This window comes from Phaeoacremonium minimum (genome assembly GCF_000392275.1).
Source record: "Phaeoacremonium minimum UCRPA7 unplaced genomic scaffold PA7_03_scaffold_582, whole genome shotgun sequence".
Classification (NCBI taxonomy): Eukaryota; Fungi; Ascomycota; class Sordariomycetes; order Togniniales; family Togniniaceae; genus Phaeoacremonium; species Phaeoacremonium minimum.
The window spans coordinates 200,445-221,342 of NW_006921484.1; the positions used below are offsets into that span (position 1 = coordinate 200,445).

General features: G+C 52.2%; 6 protein-coding genes across 6 annotated transcripts; 1 reads left to right on the forward strand and 5 right to left on the reverse strand.

Annotated features, from left to right (window-relative positions):
- Nucleotides 1-168: 168 nt before the first annotated feature.
- UCRPA7_8214 (putative fungal specific transcription protein) lies at nt 169-702 on the reverse strand (the record flags this gene model as incomplete). The annotated part of the gene is made up of 1 exon (XM_007920732.1): nt 169-702. One exon carries the CDS (start codon nt 700-702, stop codon nt 169-171), a length of 534 nt encoding a protein of 177 aa, XP_007918923.1.
- A 1,452-nt stretch (nt 703-2,154) lies between these two features.
- On the reverse strand, nt 2,155-4,291 carry UCRPA7_8215 (putative aminotransferase class i and ii protein; the record flags this gene model as incomplete). The annotated part of the gene is made up of 8 exons (XM_007920733.1): nt 2,155-2,690; nt 2,855-2,877; nt 2,938-3,056; nt 3,125-3,382; nt 3,537-3,797; nt 3,852-3,987; nt 4,042-4,084; nt 4,195-4,291. The coding sequence occupies 8 exons, from the start codon at nt 4,289-4,291 to the stop codon at nt 2,155-2,157; spliced, it is 1,473 nt and encodes a 490-aa protein (XP_007918924.1).
- A 2,844-nt stretch (nt 4,292-7,135) lies between these two features.
- UCRPA7_8216 (putative von willebrand factor protein) lies at nt 7,136-7,921 on the forward strand (the record flags this gene model as incomplete). Its single annotated transcript, XM_007920734.1, has 1 exon — nt 7,136-7,921. The coding sequence occupies one exon, from the start codon at nt 7,136-7,138 to the stop codon at nt 7,919-7,921; it is 786 nt and encodes a 261-aa protein (XP_007918925.1).
- A 1,515-nt stretch (nt 7,922-9,436) lies between these two features.
- UCRPA7_8217 (hypothetical protein) lies at nt 9,437-11,098 on the reverse strand (the record flags this gene model as incomplete). The annotated part of the gene is made up of 2 exons (XM_007920735.1): nt 9,437-10,780; nt 10,829-11,098. The coding sequence occupies 2 exons, from the start codon at nt 11,096-11,098 to the stop codon at nt 9,437-9,439; spliced, it is 1,614 nt and encodes a 537-aa protein (XP_007918926.1).
- A 4,848-nt stretch (nt 11,099-15,946) lies between these two features.
- Nucleotides 15,947-17,570, reverse strand: UCRPA7_8218 (putative rna splicing factor pad-1 protein; the record flags this gene model as incomplete). Its single annotated transcript, XM_007920736.1, has 5 exons — nt 15,947-16,205; nt 16,259-16,723; nt 16,777-17,085; nt 17,141-17,250; nt 17,370-17,570. 5 exons carry the CDS (start codon nt 17,568-17,570, stop codon nt 15,947-15,949), a joined length of 1,344 nt encoding a protein of 447 aa, XP_007918927.1.
- Nucleotides 17,571-18,539: 969 nt separating this feature from the next.
- UCRPA7_8219 (putative inositolphosphorylceramide-b c-26 hydroxylase protein) lies at nt 18,540-19,739 on the reverse strand (the record flags this gene model as incomplete). Its single annotated transcript, XM_007920737.1, has 2 exons — nt 18,540-18,936; nt 18,991-19,739. The coding sequence occupies 2 exons, from the start codon at nt 19,737-19,739 to the stop codon at nt 18,540-18,542; spliced, it is 1,146 nt and encodes a 381-aa protein (XP_007918928.1).
- Between the last annotated feature and the right edge of the window lie 1,159 nt (nt 19,740-20,898).

Sequence of the window (20,898 nt, forward strand, 5' to 3'; positions counted from 1 at the left end):
TATACGATTTTTTGTCATGTATCAAGCGCGATAGATCTGATCTATTTGCAAGCTGACTTTTGGTTTTTGTGTTGAGTTATATTTACAAGGCTATCATAACATGGGTTTGAACATATCAAAAAGAGAAGAACAATCTCCATTGATAACATAACCAGCTTTCCACGCTTATCATGACTCCTCTCCTGCTTCAGCCGTCCCCCTCAGCGTGTCCAGCCGCAGCTGGTTCCTTTTGCCCAGGATGCGCAGCGTGTTCTTCCGCTCAATGTCCGTCATCTCCGCCCAGTTGGCGATGCGCGAGACGGTGCCGTCCTTGTGGACGACCAAGGGCCCCAGGTGGTCCAGCTTGACGCCATCGCCGTTGACCTCTATTCTGGTGCTGCTCCCGCCCGCCTCACCAGCAGCGCTTTCCCTCGGTGGAGGAGCCGGCAGCGCCTGCGGGTGGGCCTCGCCAGCGTGCTGCTGCTCAGGCTCAGGCTGCTGCTGTTCCTGGGCCGTCTCGGGCGGTGGGCCGCTCTCATTGGCTGCCGAGCAGGGCGTAGCGTCCTGTGCCTCTTGCGCGCTCCGGGGACTCGGTGGCGTGCTCGACGGCGGTGCGGGGTTCCTGTCCTCCTTCGGGATGCCTGATTGCTGCTCGCGGCCCTTATCCTTGGCTGATGCTGATGCTGGCGCTGGCGCTGGCGGCTGGGAAGAGCTGGCGGCCATGGTGGTCGTGGTGGTCGTGGTGGTCGTGGTGGTCGTGGTGCGTCTTCGTGCAGGCGATGTGGATATTGAGGCCGTGGGGTGGCCTATGCTGCTAGTTTTTGGAAGGTGACGGTGGCTTGCTGCGATGCCTGCAATGCCTCCAATGCCTGCAATGCCTGCAATGCGTGTTTCTGCCGTACCGCGGAGATAGCCCGTGGTGTGGATATCCCGCTGATGTTGGTGATGCTCCTTCGGTGTGATGAGAGGGTCGTCGTGGTGGTGGATTGTCTTGCCTCTTCTGGCGGTGATGCTACGGCTGGCTGTCCTGATTATCCTGGCGAGTTGGCTGTTGATCACTCTATCGCGCAGCAATTGAGACATTGGCTGAGCTATCAGAAAGGTGTTTCTCAATTGACCGCAACTTTGCAATGCTGATGATGTCTGAGGTGCCCTGACCGTGATGGATACGTCTACAGTCCGGCTCGCGGGAAGGTTCCTCTGTTTTCGACAGTGTTCTGAAGAGCGCACTGGGCATCATTTCGCCCTACCTACCGGCCTAGCTACCTAACCCTGGGCATGGCATAGCAATCCACTAACACACTGCCTATTGTGAGGTCCGCACCGACAAGCCAAGCTGCCAAACTCACATCCTCACGGCCTCCCCCTAAAATTTCCCATCCTTCTCTGCTCTTTTTTTTTCCAGCTCGGGAAGCGGGAAAAAGATGCAGACATCCGCTCTGCATAGGCAGATCCTTAGCAAGATTGCAGATCCGGTCTAGACGATGTCGCCATCTCGACGATGCAGCGACTTTCACGGGCGAGGTTGGGGCTCAGGACGCTTAGCTTAGGCGCTCCAGCCAATGGAACTACACGGCAGTGACGAGCTCGAGCAACGGCGCCCGAAATGGGGTCCAGTCACCCTCCCGTCTCTCTCCTTGCCTTTTCGCTCCTCCCACGCCCTCCTCCTCGGTCTCATTTTTTTCTCTATCCTAAATTGGGTTTTCTCATGCTGGCATGTTACAGCGGCTTTATTAGAGGAGGTAGTAGTCTGTGAAAATGGGGCGGAAAAATGGCTGGCTGGCTGACTTATGTCCGGCCGTCGTGTGGACCAGCAGTGGGATGCGATCGCGTAATAACAACCCCCTATTGCCCCTTGCCAGACCACGCCCAGCCGCTCGTTACCAGGTCTATAACGTGAGGAAAGACATCCATGTAGCTTGGGGGTCACCCGAAGAGCATTTATCCAGCCTCTGGAACGAGTGAACACCCCGTCACAAGCCGTTCCAGGTGGCAAAGAGACAATTAGACGGCATGGGGGTCAACGTTGATATTGCTGCGTAACTGGTCGGACAGCGTGTGCTCTATGAATAAAGACGGTAGGAAATGAGCTGACACCTCACGCGCTCTCGTCGCTCTGGTCCCCCTACCGAGACATGTGGCGATACTACTACCTAGCCTCGCTCCTCGACACACCTAGGAGGCGCGATGTCCTCTGTTCCAACTATTTTTGATGCTTGAATCTGTGACACACAGGACATTAGCGAGTTCACTAGACAGAACAGCATGCTCTGGGGAGGAAAGAATGGAGATTACTAACTTCTTGATGACCCTCTCAATGCCGTCGCAGCCCATCTTTAGCGCATCCATCCTGGGGCCGTAGGAGAAGCGCACAAAGTGGTGGCAAGGACTATCGAAGAGGTCCCGACGGCGTGCTGGGTTTAGGTCAAAGAAGATTCCCGGCACGACAATCACCTTTTCCTCGAGGCAGGCTTGGAAGAAGTTGAGACCATCCGCTATCGGGGCCGGGAGGCCCTCGAGATTCAGCCATAGGTAGAAGGTCGAGTCGGGCACGTACTTGATCACGAAGCCCATTGTACGTAGGCGCTTCACGACGTAGTCACGCTTCTCCCGGAAGTGCTTCTGGAGCGCCGCCATCTCCTTACGTACGAGATCCGGCTTCAGCATGGGCACTGCCGCTATCTGGAATGGGGCATTTGTGCCACCGTCCACTGCGGTTATTACAGTTAGTCCAACTGCGAGTTCAGAAGGGAAGGCCGCCTACGCCCGCCCCGTGCCAGTGCTGTGACAAGGGGCAGAACAGGGCCCGAGAGCTGACTGATTTTTTCCTGAGGCTTACCCCTGAAGGGTAACACCGAGCAAAAGAAACACTTACGGTAGGAGCCACAGGACCCAATGCTATGCCATATGTTAGCTAGACAAACGACGCCATCGTCGGCTGACGCGACAGAGACTTACGCTTTAATGAATTCTTTTGGTCCAAGAATCCAAGCGACCCGCCAGCCGGGCAGGCGGAACCGCTTCGTGAGACCGTCAATGATGAGAACGTCATCTTCGTCTACGTCTTCGACGTTTTCCTACCCGGCCGTTAGCCACCTCATACCCACAACTTAACACATCGCCGAAGCCATCGACGGAGACCTACAGCAGCGCTAATCGTCGTGCCGTCGCAGTCGCTCGTGTAGTTGTAGCCGGAGTAGAACTCGTCGCTGATTAGGGTCGCGCGATCTCTGCAGATGTCCTGAATCTCCGCCAACTCGGGATTGGCGACGACACGGCCGGTCGGGTTCCGAGGGTTCGATGTCAGAATAACGCCGGTGCCACGATGGATCTCCTCGACAATCTTGTCGGGGTTGATCTGGTAGCCGTCTTCCTCGGATAGTGGCACCGGAATGGCGGCGAACTAGAACGGAACGGTTAGTCAAGAGGAGTCTGCCAGGTATACTTGTTTTTCTCTCTATTACATTTCGAAAAAGAGACAGCATCTCATTATACGCAGTCTATAATACAGTTAGCCCACGTCGTTTCGAACTGAGCGCAACGAGACATGTCCATACATAATCGGGGATGAAGAAGCCAACATATGCTTCATTCAGTACTGCAGCGATTCTAATCAAGCCGGCGCGGCCACCCGGAACGATGGCAACGTTCTCCCAGGTGTATTTGCTGTCCTTTCCCTGACGGTGGTGCTCGTTGTAGAGATGAGCAACAGCCTCCCGCAGGGGCTTGATACCAGCGGTCGGTGCATACTCTCTGCTAGCAACGCTGACGTCTATATGCGTCGGCCGCTCGAAACAACCTTCAATGTCATCTTCGACCTAGTCAAGAGAGTTAGAGATAGTCAGTGAGAGGCGGGATTGGAATCCTCGCACCTCGGGAGCACCTTGACCTAGGTTTGCCCACTCTTCAGGCGCGTCGAAGAAACCGTACTCGCCGGCTCGCTCCGTGCACCAGACCACGCCCGTCGATGCTCGGCTGGCATCAAGACCAGCGTGCGGCAGATGACCCCTAGAGCATGTCAGCTTGCACTATTGCAAGTTCAACAGTAGGAGAGCCACTCACTCGTGCGCGGCTCGGAACTGTCTATGAATCTTGCTATTCGCCTCTAAAAAGGGGTACAAGTCAGTCAGTGTTGACTTGAGATACGCTTTCTACAGCTGTTTCAAGCGAAACGCAAAGCATCACAGTCGATCAACATCCAGGTGAGGTGCCTACCGCTCGTGCCAGGCTCCCCGACGGAGAACCTGCGTGCAGGTCGAGGCACACCGGTATTCCGGTTGATGCTGAACTTGCGGTTCGGAAGAGAGAACATGATAGACTGTCTACTGTCTGTCCTGTGTTTTTGTACAACTCAAAAAATGGCTTTCACGATGTTTCCACACAGACGTGCGGGAAGCTTAGGATCCACTGCGAATTAGCGCCCGATAACTCGCGACTTTTTTTTTCTTATATGATTTCAAGGCAGTGCAAAAGCTCGAGCCCAACTAAAATTTCAAGCCCAATCTCTTCAAGTCACCTATTGGAGTTGACGTGGCGGTTTCAATGACGAAGAAATGGAAAAGCGACGGAAAACAGGATAATGGAACAACGGGATCAAAAACTTATTTTCTCACACCGAAACTTCGGCGGAGGCTTTTATAGCGTGGCCGGCGCGGACCCGATGGTCTTTTGGGTTGCAATGGCACCGTGCCCGTCCGATTACCTTAAATGCCTCGCATATTATCATAGGCTTCTACAGGCGGGCGATGTCCAGGGATAATTACGATATTCCCGCAGCTGATTATCGCAACGATGCATCGAAGGATGTTAACCTTGTATCGACGACTTGCAACACGGATACAGTCTGCGATGTGTTGGCTGGCAACGGAAAAAAACATGACTTGGCCACGGCATGTGTTTCAAAGATTCACTGCCTCCCATCATCTTAGTCCTACCGTTGAAGCAAACCCCTGGCAGTGAAGAATCCTGCCTTTGACTCTCCATTTGAAGAGATGGAATTTCCAAGGCGGCCTCCTCCACCCCCACTTAGATCAACCTGCGTCTCCCTTCACCTACACCGCATGTCGTACCCCGCTCGATGTAAGTGGCCTCGAGAAACCAGGCGGGGTGTCCCAAAGCAGCGTCGGTCGGCGAAAGTGATCAATCAGGAGAGGCAGATCCAACTGCAAGCCCAGCTAGAAAGCAAGGCGAATGACGGAGTTGTCTGCAAGCACAGTCAGGCAAGGTTGTGGGCGGGTGGGGGACCAACCACTGCGGCGCGGACTCGTGAGCCCTATGTGTGGCTTCTAGTCGGCTATGGCGATGTTTTGCACCTAAGCCGTGCTTGCACCGAGATCTCGGCCGGTCCTCCGGGCATCGAGACACCGGGACCAGGGCTTAGGGGACCCAGGCTCGGCGCAAGCAATGCCGACATGTCGTTGTCAGGCCCCTGGACTCAGCATCGGCAACCGATCCGGCTTGGCACCCTCACGCGCACCGTCGTTAGCCGGCCAGCCGGAGATGTGGACCAGCACCTCCTCCCTCCGGCTGAGTGGTCGCCCTAGATAATGCCGAGCTTAGAGCCCTTGTGACTGCGACCTGTGCTCCTCGGTCAAATAGGTCATCAACCACTGTGTAGCACCAGTGAGAGTGTCTGAGCCTTGGTGTCAGAAGACACTTTGACCGAATCGCTGTCGGACTGTCTGTCGCCTTGCCAAACCCGTATGGGGTCATGGTCCTGGCTGTGTGTGGCCTTGGGAACAGATCATAGGTGTCTGGCCGTGCTACCTGCTACAGCGGCACTACCACGGTGGGTAACAAGGTTGGAGAAGCCCCGTGCGCCCCTGAGGCTCTGGCCACTTGGTGGTGTAGAAGTGTAGAAGAACAGTTCGTTCCATGAGGCGGCCATCCGTGAGAAATGACCTCGTTTATTGGCCAATTCGTCGTCGCAAGATCCAGATCCGAAATGCCAGGGACCAACTTGCTGTGTGAGGTCCCAGCCCGGCGGGAACCATTTGCCGTGTAAAGTTTCCACGAGCATGTGGTGTGTCTGAGTGTGTGTACCTGATGATGGCTGAAGCAGGTGCACTGCCCCTGGGGCGAACCATAGAGGCCATGGGTCGCATAGGTTCCCTCAGTCTGCCTTGATGGCAAAAATGTTGGTAGGTACCAGAATGTAGGTGACAAACTGTCGCATAGCAAAGTATATCGTATCAGGCTGAATTGCCGGACCGCCATAGCCCCCCAATAATCGCGTCTCATTGGCCACTTCTCTAGTGTCTGTGGCGCTCGATACTCCACACTCTACCAGCCGTAAGGCGCAAATGGCACACAGCATCTCATCCGCTAGATGTCTTTCAACCCGTGGATATGGCACTCATCACCCCTTAGCAATGCCTCAGTAGGCTGAATACTACATTTCCACTCGCTCCTCCGCAAGTAAGCGTCATGATGGCCAAAGTGAATATAAAGAAGGTTTTCAAGTGACTGTTAGCTATGGCCTGGTTTCCAGACCTGCCATCACAAGACAAGTGTCAGCACTTGCAAGAGCAACAACCAGCACAATCATTCTTTGAAGCAGTGACAACCCGCCACATCAAGGTTTGCCAACAACCATAAAACAAAGAGTTTGTTTCGCCCCAAGTCAGCAACAACAGACCCGTGCTTCTTAACAAGGAAAGAGTCATCCACGCATCTATAAATTCAAGAGAAGATGGCTCGAGACATGTTCATCCTCCACCACACAGACTCCCATCATTCGGGCCATTCAAATATAATGAGCAGCGGACGCAAATCCATCATCGGCTCCATCAGGGGCAAGCTCTCAAGATCCAAGAGCAACGATTCCAGATCCTCTGCAGACAGTGACAGGAGAATGAGCCGCACGCCTTCTCCTACACAGCAGCAGCAGCAGCAGCAGCAGCAGCAGCAACAGGCCCAAGAGCCACCTAGGCAAGGCCGAAACCCCTTTCTTAACCCCTCGCCGCCCACGCGTCGACCAAGTGAGTCCAGCCCTCCAAGACCCGATATGCCTCGCATCGAGACAGCAACTAACGCCACGAAAAAAGGAAATGATCCTCCTCCAGCTTACAGCGAGAGCCCGACTGCAGAGTCCGGCCCAACGCTGCCGCCAAGCCCAGCCTATCAGCCGCGCGATGCATCGCCGGCACCCTCAAACATGTCAGGCATCAGCATTTCCACCCCAGAGGACCCCTACGCCTTCCTTTCATCATTCGACACAGTCTTCCTGATTGATGACTCTGGCTCAATGGCAGGCCGCTCGTGGCGAGAGGTCCACGCGGCTCTCAAAGCCATCACGCCAATCTGCGTCGCACACGACAAGGACGGCATTGACGTCTACTTCCTCAACCACATGTCCTCAGCCCCTGCAGATCTGCGCAGCGGCAGGCCACGTGGCGGCTACTCCAACATCACGGACGAGGCCGCCGTCAACCGCATCTTCTCCACCGTGCGTCCCTCGGGCCAGACGCCCACCGGCACGCGCCTGCAGCACATCCTCAAGGCATACCTGAACCGCTACAAGCAGGGCATCGACCAATCCGGTGACTCGGACGACAGCGGCGTCAAGCCCATCAACATCATCGTCATCACCGACGGCGCCGCCTCCGACGACCCGGAGAGCGTGCTCGTCAACGCCGCCAAGAAGCTCGACAACTGGGACGCCCCGCCGCACCAGGTCGGTGTGCAGTTCTTCCAGGTCGGCAACGAGGCCGGCGCCCGCGAGGCCCTCAAGGCCCTCGATGACGACCTGACTGCCAACGGCGGCGGTGTCCGCGACATGGTCGACACCGTGACGTTCACTAGAAATGCGGACGGCAACGTCCCCGTGCTCGCTGCCGACGGCATCCTCAAGACCGTCCTCGGCGCCGTCGTCAAGCGCCTAGACAGGACACGACTGAGCGCCGACAGGAGAAGCGCCCGAAGCGGTCTACTGCAGCCTTAAGGGGCAACATGGCTCCAGATTACACTTATTTCTTGCAATTGGCGTTCAGGGGCTAAAACACTCATGCTAGAGATGGCTTCTCTAGGGCGAAATAGACGGTCTGCCTAGAATGGATCAGAAAGACGATCAGTCTCGGCGTTTCGGTGGTCCATCATTCTACCCGATCACTCTTCTTTCTATTGTGTATTGTAATGTATTCTGATACCCAGGTCAAGAATCAGGCGGCGGATAGAAGTACTTCATAGATCAAAATAATCACGAAACCAAACTCATAATCTGGCTTGACACTAAGTGACATGCTACAGCCTCGTGATAATGAAACTAGATTCGTTCGCCATGATCTGGCGCAGACTCCCAGAAAACCCGTAAGGCGAGGTCAGTAGACTGACCCTAGGACGATCCACCGTTGACAATCTTCTCCTTCGTGTCGCAGCGATCTGCAAAGGGCTGTCACATTGTTTACTACGAAGTTGCATGTCACAATCAATAATCGAATCCAGGTATAACAACTCTGTTTGGTAACTAGCTATCTCTAATGGGTATCCATTCCCCCATCATCCTGGAGATCATGACTTCGTGAGACGTCAATACCTCAGACCAAACGTTCATCTGTCCATAGCAATCATAAATTGTTGTTCGTAATCCGTGATCCGTAATCCGTTTTTCGTGGGTAAGCAACCGGGAATTGATGATGTAGCAAATAAGGGGAAACCGTCACCTCGAAGGAAGGCGAGTACTCTGTTGTGACCGGGCGGTGAGTTCTCCAGCCGTTTCCCAAGAAGTGCGTCAAATTGTGGAGAAAATCGAGTCCACTGTAGCAGATCAAGTATCCGCCAGCTGTGAGGACGACTATTTGGGTTGTGAGTGTGGTGAAGCTCTCGTGACATCCGAGCAGACATGATCTTCTACGGCTGATTCATCAAGAGCTCGACTGCGAAACTGTTATGTGTTCCGTCCGTCAAGATTGAAAAGGAAAACCAGAAACTTTTTGGTGATGGAAGAAAGAAGAGAGCAGCGGCAGGTTCCACGATGCGACAGCTAGATCGCATCGGTCGGTTGATGAGAAGGCCGAGCAAAGAACACGAAGCCAAGGGTGAAATCCTTGGACTGTAGCCGTATGAAGTGCTTCCCTCATGATGACGAGAAAGGAAACCGAAATGTTGAGTTGACTGCGAAAATTGGATGCAAACTAGCATCTCTCAAAAAAGGAGACTGGCGCGAAATGGAAATTGTCAAATAAGAAAGCAGGATGTCAGTATCGGTCGATCGAGTGGCGGTTCGTCGACACTTATTCGTCGGTAAGACTGAAAGTGAAAGAATGAGAATTTGAAATCCACAGCAGAACCATCTGAGAAAATGAAACCGAGCCTGATACGTGAAGAAGAAACGTTGACAGTCGTAATCGAAAAGGTGAGAAGATAAGTGCAGCCCTAGTGTAAGTGGCTGGGAGCATGATCGTCGAGAGCTCTCACAGAAGTTGGGAGATCGTTTCGACGTGGTTGCAAATCATATGGTTCACTGCATCACCAAAACCTGGGACTTGGTGACCCCTCGTGCCATGATGCTGCGTCCGGTGTCATCGCGATAGCTGATGCTGGGAGTAACAACTAGCATGATGCGGTAGTGCTTAAACTGCAAGGTCACGCCAGGAGCTTGGTTATTCAGCGAGATGTGCATGTCGTCAGAAAACTTAACACCGCACTCGTTCCAGGAGATGTTGAAGGTCAATCGAGAAGTGACCATCTTGGTAGACAACTCCATAGCCATGGTCGTGATGACGTGGAGATCCAGTGACGCTTCCTGCTTTGGCACCAGGGGGTTCAAGAACGGACCAGTAAGTTCCTTCAGGCGGTTAACAACGTCGGTTCCTTTGAAATGCTGGAATCTCGGGAACGCGGTGGACTTCATGAACTGCTGGATGATAGCTTTGCGCGTGTCGACACCAAACTGTCTCTCAGCCTGCGGGTATCCATGACCTTCGGCGCGAGAGTTAGCCTCTAGAAGAGCTCGATCTTGGTCGCGGTCGAATCCAAGCCACATATTCAAGCCCCAAACGTTCTGCTCAAGATACTGAAGCACGGCACGCAGGAGGAAGTGGGGGCGCAGGACTGGGTCGTTGAGCATATGAACCGCGTGGCTATGACCAGCAGTAGGGTTCGTTGGATAGGTTAGACCGCACATGAAACCCCAAAGGCCGCTCTGGGATCTGGAAATACGTGCCGTCACGTCAGGGTAGACCTCTCCACAGTGACGCTGCAACCAGCCCATGATCGTAGTGAATTGCTGATAGAACTGGTCCTTCCAGAGCTTGGCCTCGGGATCCAACATGAAGTCATCTTCGCGTCGGGGAACGAGCGCATTTGAAGGACCGGCAAAAGGTGCAGGATATTGAGGAGAGAAAAGTGCCTGAGACTCAGGTGAGGTAAAGGTTGGTCGGAACTCTCTTGCAGTCGGAATAAGGGGTCTGCGACTCGGAGGAGGGAAGAGACCACCATGAGGAGGGGTCTCGGTTCGAATCGTGTGCTTACCCTTGAGAGCAGCACGGCGACGAATGGCCTCAAGGTCGAATGGTACGCTAGGCTCGCGGGACTCATCCTTGATAGATCTCAAGCGATCAAGGAACTCCTTTCTCACTCCTGCCTTGCTCTCCCAGATCTTCTCCATTGCCTTTCTCTTCTCTTCGGTCATTTCGGGGACCTTCAGATCAGGATTCAGGCGAGGAACCGGCGGGGCTTCATCGTCCGATACGAACGCTGAGTTGTAGCCCGCTGCAGTCGTTCCAGAAGAGAAGGATAGACGTGGAGCCTTCTGCTTTCGATCTTTCAGCTCCTTCAGCTCCTTGATCTCTAGTTGAAGACCCTACACATCAGATCAGTATGAAGTTAATGTCTACTTAGGGTGCGAAACACATGCCTCGATGATCTCTTCCTTGCTGGACAACTCTTTCTTGAGGCCCTCAACATAAGAGGCGAAGCCGGCATCAGACTCCTGCTGAGTTCGCTCAGCTTCGATCACCAGAGACTCAGCATCTGCCAGGCGACGTTGCGCAGTCTGAAGCTGCACCTCAACGTCGGTGAGCTGCTGCTCAACCTGCGCCAACTGCTGTTTGACTTGGACAAGCTCCTCCTTGAGGTCCGTGACCTCATGGTCGGATCGAATGTCCACGGTGTTGCACATGTGCTGTGCGGAGATAAACAGTTGCGCCACAATGCGCAAGTCGTTATTGATGAGGGAATTCAGCTGGCCTGTTACGCCGGGCTGTCGGCCGACCGCCTGCTGCAAGGTCATAATCCTTGCCTGTGCCTCCTGACACATTGCAGATACGTCCTATATTTGTTAGTTTTCGTCAGATGACAGGAATGGCGTTGATGCAAATGTGATGACCTACCGCAAGTGTGCCAGATGGCACTAGAGCACCGGCAGACGCGGCACCCGCAGCATCAGAGGCGAGTTCCTCTTGATGATCATTATGGTCAGTTGTCTGGACAAGCTCTTGAATCGGCGAATGAGGGGGGGAGAAGAGAGGAGCGCCGCCTCCTCTCTCGCTTGATGCCTCAGAAACGTGAGACGACATGTTTGTTGAGTGTCGCTAAGTGTTGATTAGAATACTGTCACCAGACGCCGCAAAAAACGCAATACCCAAACGCAGAAAGCAGATGGCAAAACGCAGAAGCAAAACGCCGGGAAAAAAACAGTATCCCGAGTGCAGACGGAGCTAGAATAGATATTTTGTAGATGCGCCAGGGTGCAAAGGTCGTTGATGCGAGCTGTTTGTGCTCCAAAGTTGTTTGGGGATAGATGAAAGCGGAAAGAAGAGAAGGTGGGTTAAGAAAAAAGGTATGGGTTAAGTAGGGAGGAAAATTTTTCAAGAGGCTGTTGGCAGGAGACGTTTTCTTTCCAAATAAGGCATTGCCTATCTGAGCCAGGAACTAGGAAAGTCTGCAAAGAGAAGTTCGGACGGAGAAAGTTGATCGGTTGGCGGAGAAGGGTGGTGGAAGGGTGTAATGTAAATGCTGAACTCGGACCTCCTTTACTTGTCTGCCTAATATTGAGGGCACGAAGACTTCCAGGAGAGACAGTTCCATTGAGTTTAGCCAACGTAGTCGACGGCTGTCAAGACTAGGTTCTCCGTCACGGAACATAGGTTCTCACAAGCTCAATAACTGACATCCATATGTCAAGAACACTTGTTCAGAGACGTGTATATTCCGTGTGAGAGCAACGCTTCTCACCCGGGTGATGTCAAAGTTGGGAATTCGTGTTGTCGGAAAAAAAAAAAAAAAAGGTCCGCGTGCTAGATTGCAAAAAAGGGGGGCGGACATAGACGACCGGGATTTTGAACCACTCACCACCAACTGACACTTCCGGGTGTTACTAGCTCTATTAAGGGCAATGTCAGCTTCGTGCTCTCCATATAAACAAGATATAAAACGAGCAGGATTGAATATGATATGGTGTTGTTTCGCGATGTCAATGTCTGGCACCTGAGATTTCCAGTTGCCGCAAATGACAATCTGTGGATATGCGTGACAATGATTGCAACGACGCGGCTTCGACGTGATGAATTCCAAAAATCACTCACCTGCTAAGCAGTTATCGCGGACTCGCGTTAGGTTTTGCAGTTTGCTGTAAAGACTGGTTAATACTTTCGAGACGATTACAAGCAACGCAGTAGTGATGAATGATCGACGCGGTTTGAAATTGATGTGCTGAGATGGGGCAAAGGTCTCCAAAGGATTGGGGACGATGATCCCGGCAACCCAGCTCAGGTAACTAGTACGGAGACCACAAGTAGAATGCAAGTGATGATGATAAGGGCGGTACTTACGTGTTTTTCGTCTTCGAGACGTTATTCGGGATATCTGAAGGTAAGATACGGTGGTGGAAGATGGGGAAGAGAGAGGTAAATGGTTGAAGAAGAGAAGAAAAAGAAGGCAAAGAAGAAGGATGAGCTGGAGGTATTTATACCCCTCCAAGAGGTAAACAGTGAATGAAGAGCGTGGGGCCAAGTTGTGCGGCTGAGTAGATGTAGAAGCAGGCGGAATACAGTTTAAGGGTGTCGATAGTAACCTGCGGAAGGGTATGACATCGCACGATGTCATCAAAACAACACCAAGCGGGTCCCAAGGCGGCTTAGAGTTATGGCGATGTCATAGGCGGAAAGCACCAGAACAGACAGAGCCCAGTTCTTCGAGACTATTGTCTTGAGATAGGTCCTGTGGAAAATGAACTGGTCACAGGAAATCCCCTTAGTAAGGAAGATTGCTCCTATGATGACAACCACCAAAGGGCTAGAGTTGCTTGTGAAGACTAATAGCTGAAAGAGAGAAGCTCTGAACTGTTGACAAAGAAGGGGGATTCGGGCTGTTGCGTATATATCTCATCGAGGCAGAGGAAAAGCACGGTAGGTTCGATCATACCCATAGCCCACCCATCTCAAGTATTTGCTGAAAGTGGTGTTATAGCATCCCATGAACCAGAGGCGTCAGTCAAAGTTGCTGAATTGGGCCGTGGGCTGAACGCACTTCCCGAGTAGCTGTCGCCGATTACCAGTAACAGCATGTAAACTGAATCGAAATCTTGAAGGTTGCTGGACCTGAAGCTCTCCGCTTCCCTGGTTAGCTAGAGACTCAGGTAAGCATACATTCAGAAGAGTCCCAAAGGAAGCCTGGACCTTGTGTACTGACAGTTTCTAGTTGAAGTCCAATCTTCTAGATGAGATGCCCTAGGCTAGTGATGTGCCAGTCTCAAGACGGAAAGCTGCAACAAGCTGCTCACCAGATCCTTTTCGATGTCATCGTGATCTTCTTGGCTGATAATACCTGGCTGAAAACACTTCAGCAGCGCCGTTGAAGTAAGTTCCACATGCCTGCAGTATAGTTGTGTCCAGCTAACTTCAGCTCGCCGTGGACAAACAGTGAAAATCGAGACTTATATCCCGCCAAAGGCCAAAGTCGTCAAGCACCACACGTATAGCGGCATTGGGGGTGGTGGACAGGTCAATTGACAAACACAGAAAGCCCTTAGCAACAAGCCTCTGGGAAAAGAAGCTGAAGGGGAGTCAAGTCGATCAGACAGAGAGCAATTTCCAAACGTCTCATGGGACTGTTGCTGAAGTGGAGGCTATGCTCCGACGCAGACAAGAGGTGAGTCTTACCATTACTGAAGACAAAAGGCAGAACGCTGATTCATACTAGTCATTGAGCGAAGAACTTATCATGACGCTTGGGGCCTGAACCGCCGAGACTTTTCACCGTAGAGGAAAGCGCGAATCACACGCGAACTACCCCCGGCTGTCAAGAAGAGGTGGCTCGCTTTCCTGTATCCGGCTCGACGTTCGAATGCCATAATACGAATAGACCGATCGAGAAGAAGGTCGTGATCTTGAATATATTGGGGGATGTCTGGATGAACGATGAAAAAAGAATGGTTGAGGTAGCTGGAATACCAAGTACTCGGACGCCACATGGGGTCGGTTGCCGGTAGCCCCTGCCTTAACACTATCCGTGACGGCGGCAGAGAAAGAGAAAAGACTGCTGTAATCGACACGTACGACGAATAATTTGTATGGTTGCGGTATGGATGGACTGTAATGTATTTGGTAGGGTCGAGGAACTGTTGCGTGGAACAGAACCGAGGCTTGTACAATGCATAGTTGTTGTATAAGTTCTGGACGGCATGCACGACATCAGGTCGGTGTTGCTATTGCTTACATAGATGCCACTCAGGGGTCGAAACCTAGAATTCGGATCAAGAAAGCTGTGTATGCCCCAAGACCATTAGACTTCGGGAAGGCGTAACCGAGGAGAAGCGCAAGGGGGAGATTTTGACGTTGAAGAGGAAGGCGAGCGTGAAATGCGACGCATCATGGGGATAGGAAAACAGAGGTACAAGAGAGAGTCAGCACGTTTATTTTATGGTTAATCGATGAAAACTTTTGGAGAAACTTAGAGGTATGGACATAAATCCCGAGAATATCCACAAGATGCTCAAGCCAACAAGGACCAAGAGTACCATGATTGGGAAAGCAAAGTAGATGCTTGAGTTGTGGTATACCGACTAGAGGAATGATGATGTGAGGATACCCAGGTGACAAGTTGAGAGAGGACTCAGAACAGATCCAAGCGCCGCAAGTCCACCTGAAATATGGTGCATATTACTAGCAGGTTGAGTTGTGTACACAATGGTGGGCACTTGCCTCCCAAAGGGGTTGAAGATAAGATACGAGACCAATTCTGACTTGGCTCGATTCATGGTCAGGCATATTCAGCTTACTTGTTTAAGGATGGAAGAATCTGCCAGGACTGAAGAATCACACATGTCCCACCTAGTGATTCGGCCGGAACGAGATGAATACGAGCATTAGCGGAGACCGCAGTCAGCCACAAGACCACAAGTATGCAAAAGATTGGCACGTCTCACATAGAAAGAACAGAGTCAAGACAGGGGATTGTTATATCAATACGACCGAATTGCTATGCATGCTCTACTTAAAAGCTAAATCGAGCGCGAGTGACTAGAGTTAAGTTACGCAAGTCCCAACAATGCAACGCGAAGAGCGCTTAGGCAAAAGCGCCAAATTCAATCTAGCAAAGGTGGAAAGGGGCAATGGCGTCCTATGTACAAAATCAGCATTCCCAATGCTGGAGACAGCTTGACCTCGTTGCAGCCACCTCGCTCAAGGGGGTGGTGAGTTGTTGTCCAGGGGGGATCCGTGACCGCCATAACAGGCAAACTATGGAAAATCAGTGGTGGTATTGTACGTGGCGGTTTTTTACCAGCTTGTTGTTGCTGTGTCCAGATAGAAATTCTGCTTCTCTGCTCTCATATGTGGTCGTTTAGTGGCGGAACGACGTGTCGTGGAGGTTGCATCCTGGCGCAGGGCCCCGAAAAGGGATGGTAGGATGGTAGCTGAATCGTCACACATCTTCAGAATGTTAGTGCTATGTCCCTCTGTATCTAAAATTGGGAGACTGACCATGACGATGGTCCTAGAGCCAATGTTATCGTGCCCACATTAGCGTCTCAAATAGCCTTGGAGCGTGAGAACAAACTGCTGTAGACTGCGTCGACAACAGGTGCAGCAGTGATCATCTTGCCGCCAAAATAACGACCATTCAGACCCTTGATAGCGTTCTCACCACCTTGGACTTTATCGAATTTTAGATAGATATCACCCTTGGAGTTCGCATCAAGAGCGATGTGGACGACGTGACCATATTTGGTCTCGGCCTCGGAGCGAACATCGTCCTCGAGCTCCTTCATCCATTCTTCTCCTTCCTCCCTAGACTTCAGTTAGCAATCATGTGTATATAGAAATTGGGGTTGATAACGTACTCATCAGGATCGAACATGTTGTGTAGCACAACGCAGCGACTAGCCATGTTAACGTTGACGGGGAGGGGCTTCGTCTCTGTCTTTGGTTTCAGAATCTGTCGGTCATTGTTTCCATTGGTAGGTTCGTCAGTTCTAGCAAGTTTTCTCATCAGGGCGTCTCGGCTGTAGTTGTTAAAGTTGACACCAGCAACATCGGTATCATCAAGGGCACTCGCACCGCCGCCTTTCTCATTGTCTCTGCCACCAGCACGATCGAAATTCGAGGTCGGCGGCCCTCGTCCACCAGCGCCGGAAAATGCGGATCCCTGAAACTGTTGGTTCTGGCCCTGGAATCTCTGCAGAAGATTGGCAGTGGACTCAGGGGTAAACTTATCGTTTCCAAGTCCGACACGGATGGGTCGACCAGCTAGATCGAATCCGTTCATCTTTTCTAGGGCTTCACGGGCTTGACCAGCGTCGCGGAACCTAAAATATCGTTAGCAAATGCACGACTCGTATCAAACCAAAGAGTTACTCACTGAACAAAGCCATAGCCTCTGCTGCGTCCACCATCGTCCTTCTGGAGCTGAACAAACTCGAGCTCACCGAAGGGTTCGAAAACGTTCTGAAGATCCTGCTCAGTGATACTGAAATGAATGTTGCCAACGTACAAGCGGTGGAACGGGATCGAGTTAGGGTGTCCTCCAGAGGCTTCTGAGTTGCGAACTTGGCGATTCTTCTCAGCTTCGGTGAGCTGGACGATAACGGGGATACCTAGGAGTTTTTGACCTGTGAGCTGAAGAGCAGCAGTGACGGATTCTTCGGCTTTGAATTCAACGTAGCCAACTCTGTTAATCCGTATTAGCCATCATTATGTAGTGTAATCATGGAAGTGATACGTACCCCTTGGATCTGTTGCTGACACGGTCCTTTACAATCTGGGCTTCAGCCACAGGACCGACCTTTTCAAAGAACTCCTTGAGTTCTCGGGTTCGAAGACGAGCAGCAAGCTGCTGGACGAAAACGGTACGGCGATCGCGCTCGTCCTCGGTCAGGGCCGGAGGCGTGGCATCGCGGGAGCGTGGGCGGCGCTCCTCTTCTTTCTCGCGCGGACGGTCTCTTCTGTGGCTACGGTCATCATCACGATCTCTGCGATCTCGAGGGCGATAATAGCGATTCGAGCCTGGAGAACGAGAGCGGCTCCGGCCACCACGGCCGCCTCGGTAGTAGTCTCCGTCTCCTCTGTGACGACGTGAGTGTCGGCCAGAATCCTCACGACTCCGACTTCTTCTCCTACTTCTGTGGCTTCCGGTATCACTTCTCGGCGTCCCATCGGGCGAGCCGCGATGGCTGCTGCGATCACGACGCTTGCGGTCACGATCGCGGCTGCTTTCGCGGGGTCGGTCGCGGTCTCGTCTTGCGCCGTGCTGATCTCCGTTCGCGTGGGCTTCGCCGTTCGCGGAGGCAGGGGTGCTCTGTTCCTTCGGGGTATCCTGATTCGCAGTAGCGTCCAAGAGCGCCTCCACATCGTAGTATGCCATCGTCGCGTGAGTTCTCGGGTATGTACTAAAATATGAGGTGCAAAAGGGCAAGTCAAAATTGTCGAAGTGTCCCCAGTCGGTAAGTCAGGCGGTCGAGTGAGCGAGATGTGGGACGGAGGTTGGGCAGATCGAAAATTTGCGGACAAGTCATGCTGGATTGAGGAGGCGGAGCCTAATTAATACAAAGCTAGTGAAAGCGCTCAGGGCACGTGAGATGTCTTGGCACTGTTCCTTCACCATTCAACTCGTCCATTCGAGTTTCAAACCTTGCTAGACCGCGGCCAATAATGATCTTTTGACAAATGCATAATGGCAATTTGAATGTCTGGCATTCTGACACAACGTGAGAGAGCATCTTTCAAAAGTTCGGAGTCAACTGCTATGGCTGTGATGTGTACCCTACAGCCCTTGCCACAGTAATAAGACCATGACTCAAGTTCTTCTTCCAAGCTTAGGGGGTTTAGCCTGGCTTTTCCTTCAATAACACATTGAGGTAGTTCATATTCACAAAAGAAAGGAAGAGATGATTGAAATGATAAATTAGTATTAACAGTTATCTACCGTACCTAACGGGCGTATTGTGCGAGGGGGGTATTAGTATATATCTTCCCAGACTGCGACGTCAAATTTGAATGCCTTTCTCCGCCCCTTGTTCCTGTAACTCCAATGACAATTCCGTTTCGTGTCGCATCACATATGTACACCCCTTCCTCACCTGCGTAACCAGGTGACCATCATGTGGCTTCTCTCCTTGACAAGACTTATTTGGTCTTCACAACTGGAGGATTGATGATCTCAGTGCCAAAGACTCTGTCCCAGAAGCGGCTAGTGACGCCAAAGCCATTCTCGTAATCCAAGAAGTGGTGCTCCAAGTGGTACTTCTTGAGCGACTTGTACCAGAGTGGCAGGTTCTGATGGTGCAAGAAGTAGTGCGTCATGTCGTAGCAGGTGTATCCGAACATACCACCGCAGAACGCTGCAGTTGCGATATTCCAGTCCCAGTAAAAGAGGGCGTGGGCCAGCTTCCAGAACGGACCGACCAGGGCAAGGAACAGCGTTGGAGGCATGACAAGCCGATACTTGTCCATGGGGAGGTAGTGGTGAATGCCATGAAGGGTGAAATGCAAAGTTATGCCGACTCGATTATCGGGGAGATAGCTAAAGTAGACTGTCAGTTTCGATTTAAAGGCGGACTCATTACGTCGAACTTACTAATCCAGGTGGAACAGAAATCGATGCAACGTGTACTCAATCAACGACCAAAAGAAGACACCGAATATCCAATATGCTACCAGATATAACTTGTTGTCGAAGCCTTGACTGGCAAGATATGTCCCATAGCAGATAGGAGGCCACCATAAAGTCGGAACGATCCACCACGGGGTCTTGGTTAGAGGTTCAAGGAAGTTGCCAAACAGAGGAGCTGACTGGCCGCCCTTATAATGTCTCGGGCGATGAACTTGGTCGAGGTAGAACTCCTTGGTGAATCCGCCGAACCAAACCTGAGGAAAGAGGGGACGAGATAAGTCCAAGAACTTGTGTTTCTTGTAGTCACTGTCGTAATCCGTCTCCTTTTCCAAGTCCTCAGGCCGAGACATGCCGGTTCGTGGGTGTACAGACTCCCCATTGCCATTTAGCTCCTCCTCGTCGACGGTGGTCGACACCGCCTTCCCATTGACAGCCTTTCCGTTCGCAGCCACCTTCGACGCAAGAAATCCGACGAGAGAATCGTCAAGAACGTCATAGGCAGCTTCGGTGTGCGTGTGCGATGCCTCGTCCTTCAGGATCTCGGTGACATCCTTGCCGGCATACTCGAGGACCAAGTCCGCGCCGCCGGGATGGGAGTCGAGGAAGTCGGTGACATCGTAGACACTCTTGCCGACAGTCACGTAGCAAGATTTCTCATTGTTATGCGACTCAACCTCTGCGAGGGTGAAGGTCGGCAGGGTACGAGAAGGCATATTGGCTGTGATCTGAAAGGAGGCGGAAGGCTCGGAGATGGGGTTGATATGCTCGGAGAAAACGCGAAGCAGAGACAGGAGGCGAAACCGAAAGACACCAACGTCTGGACGGAACAAATCCCAGGCACGGAAGACAAGAGCCAGTCCGGAGAGGACTGAATGAAGGAGAGTAGCTATGGAGAAGGAGCGAAGAGAGTCAATCTGAGATCGACGCAATCCAGACACAGACCAGGAACAGAAAAGGGTCCTAGGTGGAAAGGTGGTGAGGCATCATGTATAAATGCAGATGCACTTTTTCGCGATTAGGGGTTCCCTTGCAGTGGTACTCGAGTAGACTAGCCCGGCTCGTGCGGGCGGCCAGACGCGCAAATTCAGTTCGCCCGGGAATGCGAAATTAGCGGGCCCAAGGTGGGAAACGGTCGGCAGATGGTGGCGTTACCTCGAGCAAAACAGATCGTTTGTGGCCTCCATGTGGCCTGACAGCTCCTCTCGCTCCTTTATTATTTCACTGCATCTCTCGGAAGCTCAGGAGCTACAAAAGGCGCCGAATTCCAAGTTGAGTGGCCTGCTTGCGCATTCACATGCTTCACAAGAGGGATGGACGATGGTATCGTATTCTAGCAGTCACAGAATGGTGTTGCTAGGTAAGGAGAGTATCTACAGTGCCTACATTAGAATCGTGGGGAAACACGATCTAAAATGTACGGAATCCCGTGTAAGTTCTCTCGTCAGCACACGAAGCCAATCTGGCATTCATTCTTTCCCGTAACGTTATAGGGAGACGTCAAAGTGATGGTAGGTAAGTAAGGAAATGGAATAGTGCAGTTTGATAGATGGATGAGAGGGAGGGAGCCTGTGGCGCGTCCACCATCAGCGAGTGGCTTGTCCAGGGAGGGATCGTCATAGCTGACTTGGCGTATGGCAAAGACGGCACACCTTGGGAAGCCAGCAATACCAACTTGTGGCTGTGATGCTCTTCTCAGCTCAACTTGCTAGCCCAACACGCCCAATGAGAGCGCTAACAGCCTGCTTTAGCGACCAACTCTGCCTTCGATATGCAGGCAATTAAGGTAAGGTAGGAGGCTAGCGGGTGACGGCTCCTAAGCTGCCCCTCCATGATGACGGCGGGGGTGCTACGTTGGGGGGGGTTTAAGAACAA